Consider the following 19,527-nt stretch of genomic DNA (forward strand, 5'->3'; position numbering starts at 1 on the left):
CGAATTCTTGAATTAATCGCAAAGATGAGGATGATGAGACAAACACAATAATACGGCCACGCCTTATTCAGGGTTCGAACATGAAACCTTGGATCTCGAAGCACGTTAAATCACCATTTCGCACTGAGGCCGGTTCACACAAATTGGAATTATCCTGGGTTTGTCTTCAGTGTTAGCATTGTCTTCTGTTGTTGTTTGTTTAATATCAGGTTCATCATCTCTATCGTTGTGGTTAATTAATCAACTTTATGCAATTCGAATAGGAGCTATGTAAATACGTATTTTATGCATTCTACATACCATAATTTGTTCTTAAAGGATTACAGTTATTACTTTCTATTATGTTGTTTTATAACTCAAAATTTGCTGACAAGTGTATGTTTATATGCATGAAATTATGATATTTATGAACCAAATGAACATTTAAGAAGGAAATTTGATATGACATATTGACTATAGATCAAGCACCACCTTGAATATTTTATTCGGTGCATGCTCTTGTCGAAGTAGCGAATCAGTAGTCAAATTGTAAAAATACATTCAATGAGTATTTAGATGACAGTTATATTTACACTTATATACAGTCATCTTATTTCTATTATTGCAACTTAGCAGTAATATTCTCCTTGCACTTTTGGTAAGCAGCATTGCGTCGTTCCCATCATATTAAGCCAACACTTGCCATTGTTAAGGTTCTCGGATATGTTAATCGATAGCGTATAGTTGATAGTTAGATTTCAATGTTCATTAGGCTTAACAGTTTTCATTTCGATCCATAATGGAGCGCCTCAGGATCTTGTTTGGGCGAGGCTTCTCTCACGGGTGAAGTAGGAGGAAGCATCCAAAAAGTCTTTGTCGACGACGCCCATTTCAAGGAAAGGTAAAATGAAACGCAGAAGGAAACTAAACTTCAGGTTTGACCGCCTTCTCATCCATAGCTATGTGGCATTGTATGGGATGCTAGAGGAGGCAAACAAGTGGGCCCAACAAGATATTGGAGCAATTAATCACTTATACGCTTGACATAAATGATTTCAGGGGACAGAAGTTGATGGTCTCGACTAGGTGTGATAAAAGGCCATCTAATTTATAGTGGTTCTTTTCTTTTCTTTTTTTCGACACGCATTTCACCGTAATGAAAGAAGAGGTTTTCTGGACCTGGTGGATTATTATACACAGGATGTTAGGATATCTCTCACGTCCACACGTTTCCGAACTACCAATCAGCTTGCCGTCGATATTGAGTATACAATTGATACATTCTTCGGCTTCTTTTCTTTTTTCTCAGCAACAACTCTAGCACCTTCCTCGTGGATAACAGTGTTATCCCAATATGTAAATACAAAAGTTGTGCATTTTACATTTACTTATTTATTTTCTCTTTGTAACTAATGTTTTTTCTTTTTCACTCTCTTACATCATTCTCAACAGTCATTGCAAAGTTATCGGGTTACAAATGCTCAAAAAAAACTTCAGTTACAGTTAATCATTTTGAAAAATAATCAGTTACAGTTATCATTACTTTAAAGAGTAAGTACTAGTTACTCTTGCGCTTACTTTATTCCAGATGAGCTGTAGATTTTAGGACGTGTTGCATACATGAACTAATTGCAAACCGGATGCTCTTTCTACTTGACTATCTATACTTAACATTAATATGTCATAAAATTATAATAAATCTTGTGTATTTAAGCATTTGTTTGTTATTTTAAGTCCACTCTATGCACAGAAAGGCTAATCGGGACTGAACTTAAAGTTTAAAGTGGGGCCTGGAACACTGTGGCATGTGCCTCCATCAAAATATAGAGGAAAGAAAATTCGAAATGTGCCCTTTAACTTGAAAAATCTACATCACGCAATATATTAACATTTTATTTGTATTTTTAACAAACCATTATTGTTATTACTATTATAAAATGCACAGAATAATATAATAATAACTGTTAGCTTCGTTAGTCTTTACCTGAAAAAAGTAACTGAATTATAGTTGTTTCTTTCAAAAGGTAACTAGTTACAGATAGTTCTCGAAAAAAGTAGCTGTTACTTGTAAATACGTTACAAGCATCTCCTTTCTACTACTAAACACTGATTCCTAACAATCAAAATTATGGGCTAGAAAGAAGTCGACTTAGTGTTGTGTTATTAGCAGCAAATGCTTGGCAAAATTACACCCTAGTTTGTGGGGTCGCTGGAATGAGGGAGTGGAGTCATTTCCTTCATTGAAGAAACAGGGCGTTTCACCTTCTTAAATGACTCTTATCCAGAAACATTACTGTTCTTATTCAGACTACAATATTATGTGTCAAGTGAGAACACAATATTATAATACGAAAATCAAATATTCAGATACAGAAATAAAGTACAACTTAATCGTACAGTTGCGGACATTTCTGGGTTGTAACGAACCCATTGATTTTCACTGGTGATGTTACAACGCAGAACTGTCCGTGACTTTACATGCTAACTTGTAGTCCCTTTTGCATAGTAATAGATGGAATCTATGCTGACACACTAACAGCCAACACATTTGTATTAAAATGTCCTCGGACTTCTCTGAAATACAACCATATGCAGTCTTTGGAATCTGTGGAGCAAGGTTGCGCATAACGAGAGAGAAGGGGAGAAAGCTAGTAGCGGAGCGAATCAGTGCTCGCTGCTGCAAACTGCTGGTAGCTACAACCATGTGTTTCCCCCCATGCACTCACTTTCCCTCTCACGCGTTCATTGGTCGAGCCCTCTGGAGTCACTACTTGCGCAGAGACTTGCTTTAGTCCGCTTGCTCCAGAGACTCCCAGGACAATTGTAATAATTCGTCAAATATTATGGCATGTCTTCTTTATTGTGATAGTCGTGACAGACATTGTGGAATTGATTTCACTCATCAGTTTCCCTACGATGTAACGGGGTGCACTCACGGTCCCCCAAATGACGTGTCATTCATACCCCGGCACGGGGCCAAACGTCGTTTTGTGTACGGGAAACCGGTCGTGACTCTTACGGTACAGGTTTTCAAGTTCGGTACTGAGACGGTCGTTTATTGTCGTGCTATTGCGAGGCGGAGATAAATACCTTGAAATGTTACACTGTTTTGTTTACCTTTGATATGTAGATTCGAACAATCATAACACACTAATAGCATAATATCCGATACCTGAAAAACGTCAAATAACAACCCTGACGAACGGTAAAAAGTGAATATATATTGTAACAACAAAAAAAATATTGCAATCAACAACTGTTTACAAAGCCTCCTCAAACGCTCACTCATTCACTCTTCTCTCTTTCACACCTCTGAGGTATTTTTACATGTGAAGTATAGATACAAATCATGGATCTCATTAACATATCATTCCTTTTTAGTTTTAAACCTTAATGTGAATTTAGGGCATTTGCCTGCCAGCTCCTGTGCTCTTTTAAATTAACTTAAGTGCCAGCCCTCGGAAAGCGGTTAACTAAGACAATTGGGTCGGCGTGGTTAAATCTTTCGTTCGAATGAACGTATGCATCCAGTCGTAAGCACGACATTTAACAAGTTTCTCGGACGGGGGTAATACACATAAGCCTCTCTCGTCCAATGAGAACAACTACACCATTACATAGTGATGCAACACTTAATCGGCTCCAGCTGCCGGAATACACAAATCAATCGTCGGCGCGAGCAAAAATTACATTAATAACCACTATGCAACAAATAATACTACTTCACGCGCACGACCTTGCAATAAAAAATTACGCTTTCCACAATTAAAAAGGACTCATCAGTCAAGTATTGACAAATTAAATGGCGCGACGGGGCGGTCGGTTACACAAAAAATGGAGCACACTTTGACAATTTACACTAAATATTAAAGTAATGAAATGGAGCTTCTAACCCTGAATGCAGACAATTAAATTAGAACATCTGAACATGAAATAACCCTTTTTTACAACAATACCAAAAAAAATTCAGACACGGAAGTTAGGTTCGGGGTTTCCTGAGTCACTTTGCAAATAAATGAGACTTCGGCGTTAACAGTACGGTGTTGATACTAACAATGCACGTTTACATGGACATAAGACCCTCTGAAGAATACTGTACCGGACTCTGCTACATTGCGTTGTCATTCATCTCTCCTGGACGCGGGACTTGCACACGGTTTCTTTGTGACGAAATTGTTCTCTGAGGTCGATCGCGACTAAGGATAATTGCGACGATATGGTGTACTTGCACCTCCTCCGTACTTCGGGCGTTCCTGTTGTCACTAACGTCGGGTGTACGTGGTCACGCGCCGGTCCGGAACCTCTCTAGTGTCGGGCATCCATTGGACGTCGATCTGGAATCATCTCTCTCTGGTAGCAGGCTTCGATTGGGCGTCGATCTGGAGTCGTCCTTCTCTCTCTCTCTCTCTCTGGTAACGGGCTTCGGTTGGAACGTCGATCTGGAAACGTCCTTCGGGCTTTGGGCAGTGTTCGGCTTTGGTGTCGTCTTTGGTGCTGGCTGGCTTCACCGGATGGTAGCGGCGCATCGTTGCGGGTGCCGGGGAGGCGACGACCCCCCTTCTCTATCTCCTTTAGCCCTCCATTATTATGTAGTCCACGCTTGGCAAAAACAAATCACCGCGTAATCTTCACCAAAACAAGGCGCACACTGGTAACTCTCTATCTGCAATTCGCTCACGGTATGTAAGAAAACAAAGTCCACGGACACAAAACAATAATCACGCGAGAGCGTAGCGCGGATATGCTCTCTCTATGAAATCCGGGTAAAAACTGTGTCTGGAATCGTAGTACCGCATATTTATAAGAGATTCAAATTCGTCCGTTCAAAAGCACGCTAAAGTGGCTTGGCTTCGGTTTCTGAGGGGATGGAAATGACCTTTCTCCATTGTCTTGGAACGCGGTCACCCGCGCGTCCTCGATCCTTGCAGGCTTGGGCTCCAGCTGATTTTCCTGGTCATCCGTGAAAAATGGGTTCGCCCACCCGCTGCGACTTCTAGCCCGGTCGCGACGAAAATAATATTTCCTATTCTCCGTGTTGGTGCGGCTGTCACTCAGAAAAAACCCGTCCGTCTCCCAACTCCCGACGTCTGGCTCGGATACAACTTTATCAACAAAATAAAATCAAACCTCACACTTTTATATTTTATATCGAATTGCGTTTCACATGTCACTAGATACCGTGACAACGATAGGGTAACGAGCTCGATTATCGGATAGTGCTCCAATATCGGATACCACCGTTTCTCGTAAAGAATATGTCTTGCGTCACCATAGGGCCAGTCTTTGTGTGAGGCGACTAGGTGCCTCTGTAGTGTTTCTTTTCCGAAAATAATTTGATTTCCTTGTTGGGAGTTTTTGTAGTCTCGTTCTCGCTTGCATTTCTGACTGATAATCGTAATAAGAGTTTAGTATTTTAAATGCACAATGTAAAGTGTGAAATGTCTCCTTTAGGTTGTTCTTGGTTTATGAGTTCCATGAAGTTTCGTTTGTTTGTCATTGCGTCGCATATATGTGAATAGACGTGCCAATGTTATTTGATTATACGATAATAAGTACCCCTCCTATCGGATCATTAATTAGGCCCCTAATTTTCATGTCGAATTTTTCCATTGACCTGCCTACAAAACATAAGTAACATCTTTTTTTTAAATTGTATTTTGAAGTGAAGGAATAAAAAGTGTCTGCTGCAAAAAGCACATGGAATTTAGTGGTTATTAATATACCACAAACTTGCGTAAACCACAACCATCCTGCGACCTTCGTGGCGGAGTGGTTAGCACAGCGTGCTGCGACGCCAGGTGTCCCAGGTTCGAATCTTCGCCTGGGTAGTTTTTGTGGCAGAAAAGCGAAGTAAAATAAACCAAATCAGTCAATCAATCAACCAAAAGTATCCGATGTTCGAGTTTGTTCCCCTACTGTTAGAATTTACTGTGAAAGTTATAATATTCTATAGTTAAAAATTAATAGCCTGGCTGTAGATTTACAAAAATCGGAACGCAACTGTTTATGTTGTGGAAGTAGACACATTCCTAGTCATTTCTCTGTCCTGTGGTTAGAATGAGAAGTGAGTAAACGTTTGGGTATTAAGCACAGACGCAGATATATAAGAATAATAACAATCAAATTGAAATTTGAATAAGGGGAAATTGTCCAAGAGTACGCAATTAACTTCTTCACGGAAGCTAAGTAAATAATTATAGCGACAAACAGTTTGCACTAAAACACGTATTGATACATTGACTTATGAATAGATATGAACAAAGGTCCAGGTAATAATAAACTTGTATTATTTTTAAACATTTATGAAAAAGAATTAATTCCGCCCTCTTAGAGAACTGTTCCTCTAAGAGTGCGTACAAGGTACTTCAAGAATACGCATTAACAGGTGTCACATTTAAATATACCCATGCCGTCATAAAAAGAGCATATTTCTTGCCACCATTGAACACAACATACGCACTGAACACAGTCCTCAGTTATGGGTTCCACACACTGTTCACCACACCCATGGCAGAAGAAACTTTCTTGTGCTGATGTTGATGGAGTTGCATCATCAGGTGGTAACACAATTCTCCTTGGAGGCACTGATTTAGTTGTCACTGCGCCATTTCGTTTTTACAAAGTCCCGGAAGTTGAAGCCAGAAGTGAGTTTTTGTACGGTAAAGATGTGAGAACTTCTGATTTTCTGACTTCTCCATTCAACTGCGTACTCTTAAAGGAACAAGACAAGGTTCAGAAATCATCGACCTGGAGCAGCAGCATGCAAAGGGGGAGAGGGAGGTCGTACTCACACATGTCTGATGTTCGACTTTGTGGTGTTTACTAACACTTATTACCATACTTAAAACAAATTATTACTATTACCAGATCATAACCCTTAAAATGTGAGTTCAATATTACAGTGAACAGGCAAAAAACAGAAATTTGCCGATAACCTCACGGCAAACACCACAATATCCACCAGGTACGACGTGTACACAGTAAACTTGTGGAGCCTTCTGATGACAAAATGGCAAGGTTCTGCAATGCTGCCAACCTTCAAAAATCAAGCTGCGTACTCTTAGAGGCCGCGCGCTCTTAGAGAAACTTACCCTAAAATGATTATAAACTGTAGCTGTGCGCATCATAAATATGTGTTTTTTTTAAATTGAATCGTTAAAATTACGTTAATTACGGTTAACTATGTAATCACTAATACTTTAAAAACTCTCACTGATTGTAATTTATACGGAAGTTTGACGAATTTAGACCGTCATTTCTATAGTCAGCTTTTTACAGTGTACAAGAGCTTTAAAATTTAGTTGCTGCTAAAGGACTCTTGGTAAAAAGAAACATAAAAAATGGAAAGTTTTGCTATTATACCATTACTTAGCTGTTTAATGTGTTGTATGTGGAAACATTTTAAACAAATAGGGCCGTGTATCGTGGCGTAACACAGTCTTTCTTTACGGTGCCGATATCATATGTTTCTGTTCACTCTCGAGGTACCTGGTCTCAATTGAAAACGTCTGCACCTCGATAATTACACGTTCCCGAGCAATATGAAACCAGGAAAATGTCACACCCTTCTGCACCATGTAATTGACATCACCCTAATTGTCGCTTTCAGAAAAAGTCACACCCTAATTTGCATCAGAGCCTTCTGATTACCAAGTTTTACAAGACTTTTACAAAGGATTCGTCTGACCGTCATTATAGATTAGAAACACTTGAGTGTTACAAGGAAGGGACAAGATACTTTACTTACAAAGAAATGCATTTTTTGTACTTTCATAATAGCAACTTCGTTGGGGAAAGGCTATTACCCGACTCGATATTGAAAAATGTTAATTTAAACTGTGGAAATGTTAGCTTGAATTTCCTGCTACACGAAAACGAATTCGTTGTCTGTGGATAAAGAATACAGTGCTTCATATCAGTTTTAAAGTAAAGTGCGTTCGCATTTCGTATTTTCAATTTATGTGAAATATTAACGGAGCATCTAAAGTGCGTGTTCTATACAACGTGACATTAATATTTCAATTGGATTTATTGTTACTGCTGATGCTAATAATAAAGACATGGCGAATGTGAGACTGCAGTTTAGGAAATCAGAATCTAATTCTTCCAAATTTGTTCATAAAAATAATCCAGTCATTCCAAGCATATTACCCAACGTGGACAATTATCATCCATTACTGCTAAGACATGACATATAGAAATCATATCATGATCATTCATATATCCTATTGTTCATTATATTTCGACTGTTTACATATGTACATATGTATATACATACATAACTACATATACAGAGCATTCCCTGACATTCGCTACGAGATTCTGCGGCAAGCGGCCCGGCGTCAGAACTTGTCTTTCCCGGCGAACAGGGTCCGCGACAGTCGCTAGAGTCGGCTATTAAAATTACAGTTTTCATATTGTGTACTAACCTTGACTACAGAAGGTGTTGAAAATGATGTCCCTCTGCTGCAACACATTCCTGGCATCTCCGAAGGAAATTGGCATTTACACGTGCAAGTTCGTCTACTGTAATTCTCCCGATTTCTCGTACAATATTCTCTTTTTAACTCACGGATGGTGTGCGGATTGTCTTTGTATACTTTATTTTTTAGATTTCCTCATAAATAAAAATCGCAAGCTGACAAATCGGGGGACCTAGAGGGTTTTTGAAACACCCGTTTCTTGTGAGAGGCGGCGGACAGATTTCCGAGGAGACTGTTCTAACCTTTGTCCTATCTCATCGAGGTTTTTGCTCAGTAAGTACACGTGGGTTTTTCTTTCCACTTTTATTCAGAACTGGCCCTGTTACTCTAAACTTTTTTACGCCCATTACTGGCCAAAAATTAAAAATGTTATTTTTTTTTAATATTTGACGTCTTCTTACTAATAATATAGCATAGTAACATATAATAACAGTTATTTTGAAATATTCGCAATGCATTGTGGATTTCTAGAACGTATGAAATTTCATACGCTGGCCATTTATATGTCTAGAAATAATGCAATAACATTTCACTTCGTTATAATAGATTTTATTCAAAATACTACACTGAACTACAAGTTTTGTATATAGTGTGTTCATTTCCATTTTTCTTTGGTTCTACATTTCAGTTTCTCAGGTGTTGCAGCTTTTAACGTGTATGGAAAGAAGCAAAACACACTTTTGGATGTAATGCTATGTTACATTTGACACAGTGAAATGTAGTGCATTTTCCACATTTAGCGCATCGGCGCTGTGTGTAACAGGCATCAATTAAATGTCCTTTGTTATCGAACCTGGTTTCATCTTTTATTTGCATTCGAGTTTTCGGACGAACGCCACGAGGCTTCGGAACATTTGGTGTAGACAAAATAACAAGCACTAATCGTCTTGTGAATTCAACGAGAGGCATGTTGTTATCAATATACCTGTAAAGCATCCATGAGTTGACTGCAGCTCCATTGAAGCAAAATCTGACGAGTGGCCAATACCATTTCTTAGAACGAATTCGTATACGATACAACTCTCTGACCTTGTCAAATAGATCAACTCCCCCCATGACTCTGTTGTATTCTCCTACCACACCTGGCATTTGAACGGAGTTTTTCTTATTGTGAGCACGGCTAAAATGCTGGCAGGAACTTATTCCTTTTACTCCCTCACTGCGAGAATTTGTGGCTGCAGTTACCTGGCTATTATCATGTCACCTTATCAATGTAATATTGCTATTACTGTCTTCCAGGGAATGGTAAGAACCTCGTGGTTTATCTTTTAAGTTTTTTTTGCGGATCCTTTTGCACACGATCCTTCCTGATTGTATCAATGCAATTGATTTTATGGTCTGAGAGAATGCTGAGAAGTTGTAATGAGTTGAAAAAGTTGTCAACCTACAGTGTACTCTCTTGTGGGAGGAAACCAAAACAGAAATGTTCTGTAACAGAGGCTCCCAAAGTCTTCCCCTGTTCTTTCTGACCTTTTCCAGCATAGGGCTCAAATTTGATGAGATATCCAGAGGACGATGCTAAGCACCATAATTTAAATCCATACCTTATGGGCTTCCCTCGTATGAACTGTTTCATAGAATGGCGTCCGTAGTAAGGTTCCATCGCCTCATCCAGAGAAGAATCCATCCCAAGAGGTGCAATCAGTTCTTGGAATTTTTCATATAAGTGTGCGATGAGAGGTCGAACTTTATAAACTTTATCAGCTTTATCTATTTGTGAATTGTCATTCAAATGGAAGAAACGATGAATTTGCCTAAATGAATTTATAGGCATTGGACACCAGGGTATTGTTTGTATCAGGACGTGTTTCCCAGTACATATCACGATGCATAACCTTAAAATATCCTGACAAAAGCAAAGGATGAATTCCAGCTCATCAGCGCCCAGAACGTCATTTAGAAGTTCATCTTCCTCATACAATTCGGTGAGAATGTTGATGATGGCCTCTCCATCTAGAGGCAAGTTCGACCTTAAATAGCAAATATTTTCCTATGTGTCGTAAGACCACCTGTTTTTTTTTTTATAATTGTAAAATTCTTCACAGAAAACATACCAATAAAACTATATCTTATCCATTACAAGAAAGTAGGAAAGAAGTACACCTGCACTTGAAACACTGTCATGTAAAAATGAAGAATAAATCTTCTTTGTTTCGCGTTTGGGTGAGATTTCATTTTTCGATGGATTTCATTTAAATTTTCTTGTCGAAGAGTAGATATCAGTAAAACATAAAAAACAGAGAGTAAATACAAAGAACAAACTATTATTTGGTGATTTACATTACATCTGTATTGCTGTGTGAAAAGCTCCTTTTGTGCCGAAAATGTTCTTGTATTTGGTCAACGTATGAAATTTCATACGTCAAATTTGGTCACATTTTATGTAACGCAAAATGAATCGAAGCAACAATTAAAGGAACAAGCATGCTCATACAGGTCTAAACAATATATTATTTATAACAGTGAACTACTACAGCTACCATTGTAAGTACAAAATACAATATAACTTACCGCTCAGTCATTGTTGAGCAAATAAGATCTTCACCTAACTTCCGAGAACTCTACTCACGAAGTGAATCGATAAATCCTTCAACGTGCATTTCTACTGCACAGCTGCAACCATTATCGACAATTATGCCAACCTTCAAACTTTAAAGAAAGTTTAGAGATGCTGGTTCTGCTTTTGTGTCACACAATGGTCAGCGTATGAAATATCATACGCTGGCCATTAATGGGTTAATATAGTGGTCCTATGTGGAACGGGAACACCAGGAAATTTCGTTCCAAAACGTCGTCGCACTTTTCCACAATTCCTATTTCCGAAGTAACACTCGACAAGATAAATCCTTTGTTGTAATGTAAACATTTGTGGTGCCATATTAACCCACAATCTTTAATCTTCAACACACGGACACGACACAACACAACTTCCGAGGGAGAATTATACTGGCGTCAGTTTGCAACGTCAACAGAAAGGGAAAGAGACCAAAGGCAGGGAGAGCGAAAAAAACAGACTGTAGCGTGCGACTGTCGCGGACCCCGTTCACCGGGAAAGACAAGCTCTAACGCCGGGCCGCTTGCCGCCGAGTCTCGTAGCGAATGTCAGGGAATGCTCTGTGTGGTAATATATATACGGTATATATATATATATATATGTGTGTGTGTGTGTGATTGTGCGTGTAGCTACGACGCCATAGGTCCTGGGTTCGAATCCAGTACTGCGCATGGTCTTTGTGAGTGTTCCTTCATCAGTTTCATCGCATCATCACTCATACTCATCTTCGCGATATTCGCACAAACAATTTTTCGTCGCTCATTCACCCCTCTAACAAGTCATCATTAGGGCTCGGATAGTTATGCACTAAATAAAACGCAAAATATGCATGTAAAAATGCACTAAAAAAGTGTAAAATATGCACTTAAATATGCACTTTAAAAACCCGTTTAACTTATAAATACTGCATATTACAAACTATGAAAGATAACATGCCAGGCAATGAGTATGCATTATTCTGAATGCTCATTCGCTACACAGTTTTTTTTCAATTAATGAGATTCTGCATTAAATGAAACACACTACATTACAGATCATGATCATGATTGCATTTGATAACAATATGATGTCTCAAATTTTCGAACTTGAAACTTTTTCTGTTTTCAGGTAGAATAATCTTATATTCAGAAAACACACGTTCCACTTCCCAAGATACAAATGGACTGTATTTTAGGGCAACAAAGTCAAACACATCAAGTTCCAAATCATCTACACGTTGTCCATTTGTATGCAGAATTTTGCAAACTTTCACCATTGTTGCATACCCACTGTCCTTTTTCAATACTGCATCCAATTTCTCTACATACACAGGATCCACAAACTGGGCGAGGGCCTCTTTAACATCTATAATTTTGATGCTTGTTTGAAGTTGTAACTTGTTTGAAGTTGTTGAAAGAAGAAAGACAGAGAAAAGATAAAGAAAAAAAAAGAGAAGCGAAGAGAAGAAAAATAAATTCAGTATATGCTCGGTGTTGGTTGTGGATACAAAAATATGCACAACATCAACTTTTCATACAAATATGCACCTGCATATGAAATATGCATTTTAGTTAAAAATTCTTAAATATGCATTTTCATATGCGATATGCCAAATGCATAAATATCCGAGCCCTAGTCATCATCAATGTCACTATTCGACTCGCCCTGTGCGTTTTCACGTTATTACGTAGTAAATTTTACGACATATTTTCAGTTTTGGCCTCCCCGATGGCGCAGTGGTAGCGTCGTCTCCTTGTAATCAAGGGGTCCCGGGTTCGATACCCGGTGGAGGCACAAGTGGTTCGGATCCCACTTTAAACTGTAGGTCCAGTCCCAATTAGCCTTACTGTGCATAAAGTGGACTTAAAACACTAACTCAACATATTTTCAGTTTTGAAAATATCAGTCTATTACAGTGCTGGAGGCTCGTACAAACAGCAAAATAGATTTGAGAGCTATTCGAAAATCGTTTGGAATGTTCCCTACAAAAAAAAAGTTTGAAATTAACAAGTCTATGAAATGAGGTGTTACACGAGCCTTGTTACTGTTAGATTTTTTTAGATACCTCCCTGGTATCCCCTAGCGGAATACCACATACGTTCAAAATGCCTTATTCGACTCCCTGTATATTGTTTTGGTTGAACATGATATTCCATTGTAATATTTAACTGAAGGCATGAAAAAATATAGCATGCCAAAGAAGTAACTATTTGACTACATGAATTCTTATTATTAATATACATCATAGAACATAGCTAACTTTATATTCTATTTTTATATTTTCAGATACAACAGGAGAAGCTTCTCTTGCATTCTGCCGGGTTGGTTGCATTCGCCCGCCACCATCACATGGAACTTGTGGATACTTTCAACATTACTGCGGCTAGGTATAAAGACTTTCTACAGGGAAAATGTGCTTGTCATTTTCATAAGGTAGGACCAATCATATGTTTTACGTTCATTGCATTTGAGTTTATTATCATATCTTCAGTGTCATTTGTCCTTCTTTACATATATCCAGAAAATATTAATTTGCAACTTTACACTCGTTACACGTAAGTATGCAAGATTTTTAACGATAATAATATGCAGGGAAATTATATACCTCCGTTAACCAAACAAGTGTTCCAATTTTAGTGTAAATTCACCTTAATTCATTATTGGATAGATTAGACAATTGAAATATTCAGTTTATAATGATTGAGAATTCTTCACCATTTTAAGGTGAAGTTACCAATGTTCTTGAAATAGCAGAATTTTTCTGCTGGGCATTTTTGGTTACCAATTAGGGTCGTACCAGTGTACATCCTGAACGGTGCATGCTACGTTGAAAATTCAAGCTCTTTAGATTGAAACTCGCCTACTGCAACCAACTTTCCCTTCTTTTCATTTTTTGCTATGTGCACAAATAACAGTATTGCCTATGGAACCGGACTTTTGAGCCACCCTGTATTTCTAATGAACTGGAATTTAAACATCATATTCATGTATTTTAATTCAAACAATATTGTATTTGATTTCTGTTAGACTTTTACTTTTGAACATTATGAATTTGTCAATCAAAATCTTAACCTAGCCTACCATACGCTACCCTAACCTAACCTAAATCTAACATAACTCCGGATCCCATTGGCGTCCCATTTTTAAATTTTGTATACGTATTGAGTGATAGTGTATGTATGATATGTAATATTTTGAAAAAATTAAAAGACCCGTTTTTGAGAAAATTGCTAGCAAAGTTTTCTTTACACCACCTTTAATTGTTTCATACCGTAGCATAGGCATGCTGTATTGCGTGTGAAAGAGCTCTTCAAGACCTTTCCAACGCCGTCCATATACTTCTATAGGTGCCTTGGTTGCAGAAATATTGCAATTTAAAGTTAAGATGTTGGAAAAAATTGTTAAAATCGCACAGTTTGCAACACTGTAATTTCGAAAATACGAGAGAGATGGATCTGCAAAGTTGCATATTTTCCTACCTCAGGTGGCCCTTCCAGTTTGCCAAATTTCAAAAGAATCGAAAATTGTAAGGTTGAGGACCTTGTTTATTTGACATGGAATGACCCTATATTGAATTGGACACATTGTAACCAGCAGTCTTACTTCGGGATGTAAAATGTAGTACCATCACGTAGTACCGACCTGTTCTTGTTTTTACTGTTGACCCTTTAAAATTAACGTTAATTTTCAATGAATTGTAATAAATATCATGTGTTTGAATTTTCTTACCTCATTATTTTCACATTTAAATAAGTTCTTATAGTTAAAAATAATACACCACCCAAAAGATTTACTGCTAACAAATGTATATATGAAGATTTATATTTCATTTTTTTTAGCAAATCTTAATTTTACTCAACTCATCACTGTTGAAATGTACAAAAAGTAATTGCTTAATTACGTTAATTTCGTTACTCACTACCTCAAAATTAACGTGAATTACAGTTACTGATGTACAAAAGTAAATAGTTGCAGCTATCATTAATACACAAAGTAATATGCATGTTAATACACAAAAGTATAAGTGTGAGAGTTAACCATTAAGAGAAATGCACGTTTATCTTACAACCAACTTGTTAACATTAACGTCATCAATGTTATTAAGTTAAAAAGAATACGCTATCCTACGTTACATATTGAAAAATTCCTACTAGAAAGGTGATTTGCAGCACTGATCATGGTGTAAATTATTGGTTGTCCTCCATGGATTCGTGGGCAGGCGAGATCAAGCGTTAGCGAAGAGAAATCCGCTTGCTACTAGATTCTCCAACCAGTTTACACTTGAGCTGGTGAGGAACAATTTAATGTTTTCCCTCGTGGCTACCAACACTTCATTAGAGCATTTTCTCGCTCGTTATTAGGTCTTAACGTTCCTTTTTTAGGGACCGCAGATTCTTCCCAAAGCGAATTAAAAGAAGGAACAAAAGACATTTCATGAAGCATACTGGCATCAAAAGCACCTTGCACTTTTAATACGGAAAACCTGCCATCCTTGTCAAATATTTTAGAGTTTTAGTGCGAGGAATTTTACACCCATATAATGATCCTTAACGATCATTTTGGAAGACATAAAATTTTAGCATTTGGTTTCCAGTTTCGCAAACAACCTGCAACGTAATGTGTTGTCTGAGTCAGAAACAAGAGAATAATCTGAGACGAAATGACTAACTGATGATATCTCTCATTTTGTTTAATTGAATTGCAGACAAGGGCGTGATGAGAGCGTAGTTTTAGGGACTAAACCTATTTAAATAAATAAATAAACAGCTATAAATAAAATGATACATCTACATTTTAAACTCAATTGTTTAATTTAATGTAATTATTATTAGTCTCGAGAGACAGGAGATACTTGAAATATATAAATTTATAGATATTTAATAATAAGCAAAATTTCAGAAAATGTTGAAATATGCTACTTTATGGATTTTACATATGATTTTTATACAAAAGTATCAGCCAGCTTCGGATTAATGAAGTTAAGATTTACCCTGTCGAAACTACTATTGGATTTTTTTTCTGATAATGTCCATGCAACGCATTGTATATTTTTTGAAAACTTAAAACTTCATGGTGGTACTGCTCGCAAATAACTTAATGATAAAAGCACGAATATTAGTTTTGAAATACCAGAGAGTGAATACTTCTAGTGCTTCTAGTCTATGGGCTAGGCGGCATGTTACGTGCAGCTTGTTACTTGGTAACAAAATCTCCCCAAATTCTTAGACTTAAAGTTTGTTTAAGTGCACTTTATGCACAGATAGGCTAATCGGTCCTGGATCTATAGTTTAAAGCGGGATTCGAACCATTATGTGCCTCCACCGGGTATCGAGCACCCCCAATTACAAGGCAACAACGTTACCATTTTGTCATCGGGAAGGCCCCATCTCAAATGTTGTTAGATAAAATAAGGACTTATTTTTTCTCCTACTGGTTACCACTGATGTGATTTGATTCTCTTTCCTTATCCTCTGAAATAAGTTACAAAAGCAGTTTTAAAAATATAGCAAAACGAGTTTAATTTTGCGTCTCTAGCTGTGCTCTAAATTTAATAACCTGGATGCAACATGGTTAGCAGCGAAAGACTGGGCTTGAACTCATCTTGTGTTGAAATAATATTGTTTTATATGAATATGCAATTTGCTCTACTTTTTACTGATATACCTACTACATACAGTGCGTTCTTTTTGGCTCTGGGCCAAATTTGAACAACTCTTATAACACAGGTTAGTACTCGTTATGCAATATAAATATAATTGTCTATATGTTAGAGATATGTGCATAAATAAGCGAGACGTTACGGAACGAAAATGCCGGCATCTGCGCCATGTCATGCCATGTCACGCGCAATCTCGGCCCAGAACCAAAAAGAACGCACTGTGTATATACAGTGCCTTTCACTGTCCAGTCTTCCGTGAAGCAGCGGCTAACACGCCGGGCGGCGGAAGGGCGTCTGCCGACATTTAGACCCACAGCTGTACACTCACCTCAATTAATACTCCGGCAGTTTGTTTCTTTATACACCATATTTGCAGAAGATACAATTCAATTTACAAGCGTATCAATATACGCTGTATAAAACAGACCTTATTAGTAACTTCGTTGACCCTGTACGCTGACTTTGACATTGGACGCGTCAGTGTTTCAGTATCCAGATAGCTGGTGTCCAGTTTGCACGTGTTTGTGAAGTGTTAAGGTGTTAACAAATGTTTTAAATTGCTTTGTTTTAGTTTACGTATTACTGGTGCTTTTCTGCTGTCTAATAATGCTACGTACAATTTAAAACAGCGCATTTTTATGTACGACTCTTACGTCATTACGAATTCTTGTAGGGAAGTCATGATTGATTTGGTGTTTTAAGTCCACTTTATGCACAGTAAGGCTAATTGGGACTGGACCTACAGTTTAAAGTGGGATCCGAACCACTTGTGCCTCCACCGGGTATCGAACCCGGGACCCCTTGATTACAAGGCGACGACGCTACCACTGCGCCATCGGGGAGGCCCCTGTAGGGAAGTCAGAAGGCTTTTGGCAGCAGAATTCCCAGATGTTCCTGTTTCACACAGAGACAATGTTCGAGAACTTTTGAGCAAATTTAGGGAAACAGGATCTGTTCTTAATAAGAAGCGAAGGGGAAACGGCCTGTGCTTACTGGGGAGAAACTGGACGACGTTGGAGCATGATTGGAACACACTTTTCAAAAATCCCTCCGACACCTTGAACAAGAAACAGACATTTGCATGACATCTGCATGACGAGCTAACAAACTTTTAAACCTGAAACCAATAAGAAGAATTGAAAGAAAATATCAGGAGGGAAATTGAAGCAATTTCGGAAGAGGAACTGATCCGTGTTATTGAAAATTTCCTTAAAAATGCAGTAAATGTGTGGATGCACCTCTTGTAACAAGGTACGTGCTCATTTGAATTGTAACTGCAAATGTAATTGTACGAGCTTGTTTCATTACATAGCTAGCGGTTCAATTTACGCGGATGTAGCATCACGTTTGCCGGCAGACGCGCTCTCACTGCACGGTGTAATAGCCGCCGCTCCGCTGAAAACTCGGCCGTGAAAGGCACTGTATATATATATATTTAGAAATTTGCATATACAATTTGTAGTTTCTAATTGAAAGACCTTATTAGTAGAATTAGATTTATATTTGAAAATTATTATATAATCTCAGTTGTGAAATTTATTTTATGTAGGTTTTAAATCATTGGTGTTACTTCTTTTTTTATCTAAACGTTGTTATCTATGCAGCTCTGATGAGTGTGGAGAAAATTTATAGCTGATGTACCGAAACAAATAGATATTCGAAAAACAAAGTAGTAAGACGTCGAAAGCACAACAGAAAATTGTAAATAATCTGTGGTTTGGAACTGATATTATGTCACCTGACGCAATACAATACTTGAAGTTATCTACATGTTCATATTCTAGTGTAAATTGTAATTTACAACAAATAATTATAGAAATGGAAAGAGATAACCAGAAATATATTTTGGTCTTCATGATTTTAGGGTCGTGAAAATTTAGACCATTGATGTGTTGCATTCCTTTTTAAAAGAAAACTATACATTTAGAATTCTAAGATAATTGATTCTACATTTTTTTCTATGTGAGGTGTCTATTTCTACTTCTCCTTTGGTTATTTGACATGGATTAATCACGACTATGAGATTGAATGCTGAATCTGATTAAATAGATGATGGGACAAACAAAACATGTATAATGACCTGTCTGTCTTACCCAGAATTAATACCTATTGCTCCTGGCTTCTTAGTGCGTTACTTTACAGTTTAGTGGTTGTTAGCACATTTTCTTGACAGTGTTCAGTTTCTTCTAGTATCGTTGGTTCTTTTCTACATATTTGTGTTAGTAGCGCATTGAGGGATGAAAGAACAAACACAAACACATGTCCTAACTTGGGCTCGAACTTAAAACATTAGATATAAAGATGATGAGTCGAATACTTGACATTCTTGGTTACCAAGAGTTGGTCAGCTGTTTGATTTCAAAAGATAATGTGAAGCAAAGATGGAACGAGGATGTCTATACATATAATTATTTGCGCATTATCACTCGGTCAAAGTTTCCACGACTTCTTTCCCACACTTTGGTTGACATTACATTTGTTCATAATGTTTTTGCTACTCTTGAAGGAATGATCCTGGATTCTTTGCTAAATATTTGCTGTGGCATCAAAGAGAGGCTGCTGCCATAATTACCAAAATGAAGCCATCTTCTCCTAATGTTAACTTGTACCGTTATTGTCATTAGCCAAGAATCTGAATACTGCTTTAGGTAAGATAGAGATGTGTAGATTCCAAGGCCATTGTGAAAATATAATCCTCTACTCTTTTATTACTAAGACATTGCGGATATCTACATCTTATTTCAACATATTTTTGCAAACTATTTTAGCAATAGAACGGCATTCGGTTTGGAATAGAAGTAAATGACTCTCTTGAAGGCTGTACTGATAGGTTATTATGAATACAGATAACTTTGTAGTCAATTAGGACTGCC

The 19,527-nt window shown here is 37.6% G+C and overlaps 1 protein-coding gene across 2 annotated transcripts in view; it reads left to right on the forward strand.

The window, feature by feature from the left end:
• The window catches only part of LOC145984032 (cadherin-like and PC-esterase domain-containing protein 1), a 516,258-nt gene that overhangs the window by 492,146 nt on the left and 4,585 nt on the right, over positions 1-19,527 (forward strand). For both annotated transcript variants that reach the window (XM_083117366.1, XM_083117365.1), the window contains one exon: positions 13,282-13,428. In XM_083117366.1, coding sequence (XP_082973492.1) covers positions 13,282-13,428 — 147 coding nt within the window. The remainder of the gene's footprint in view (positions 1-13,281; positions 13,429-19,527) is intronic.

Source organism: Lepisma saccharinum, chromosome 2 (assembly GCF_977018435.1).
Source record: "Lepisma saccharinum chromosome 2, izLepSacc3.1, whole genome shotgun sequence".
In the NCBI taxonomy this organism is placed as follows: domain Eukaryota; kingdom Metazoa; phylum Arthropoda; class Insecta; order Zygentoma; family Lepismatidae; genus Lepisma; species Lepisma saccharinum.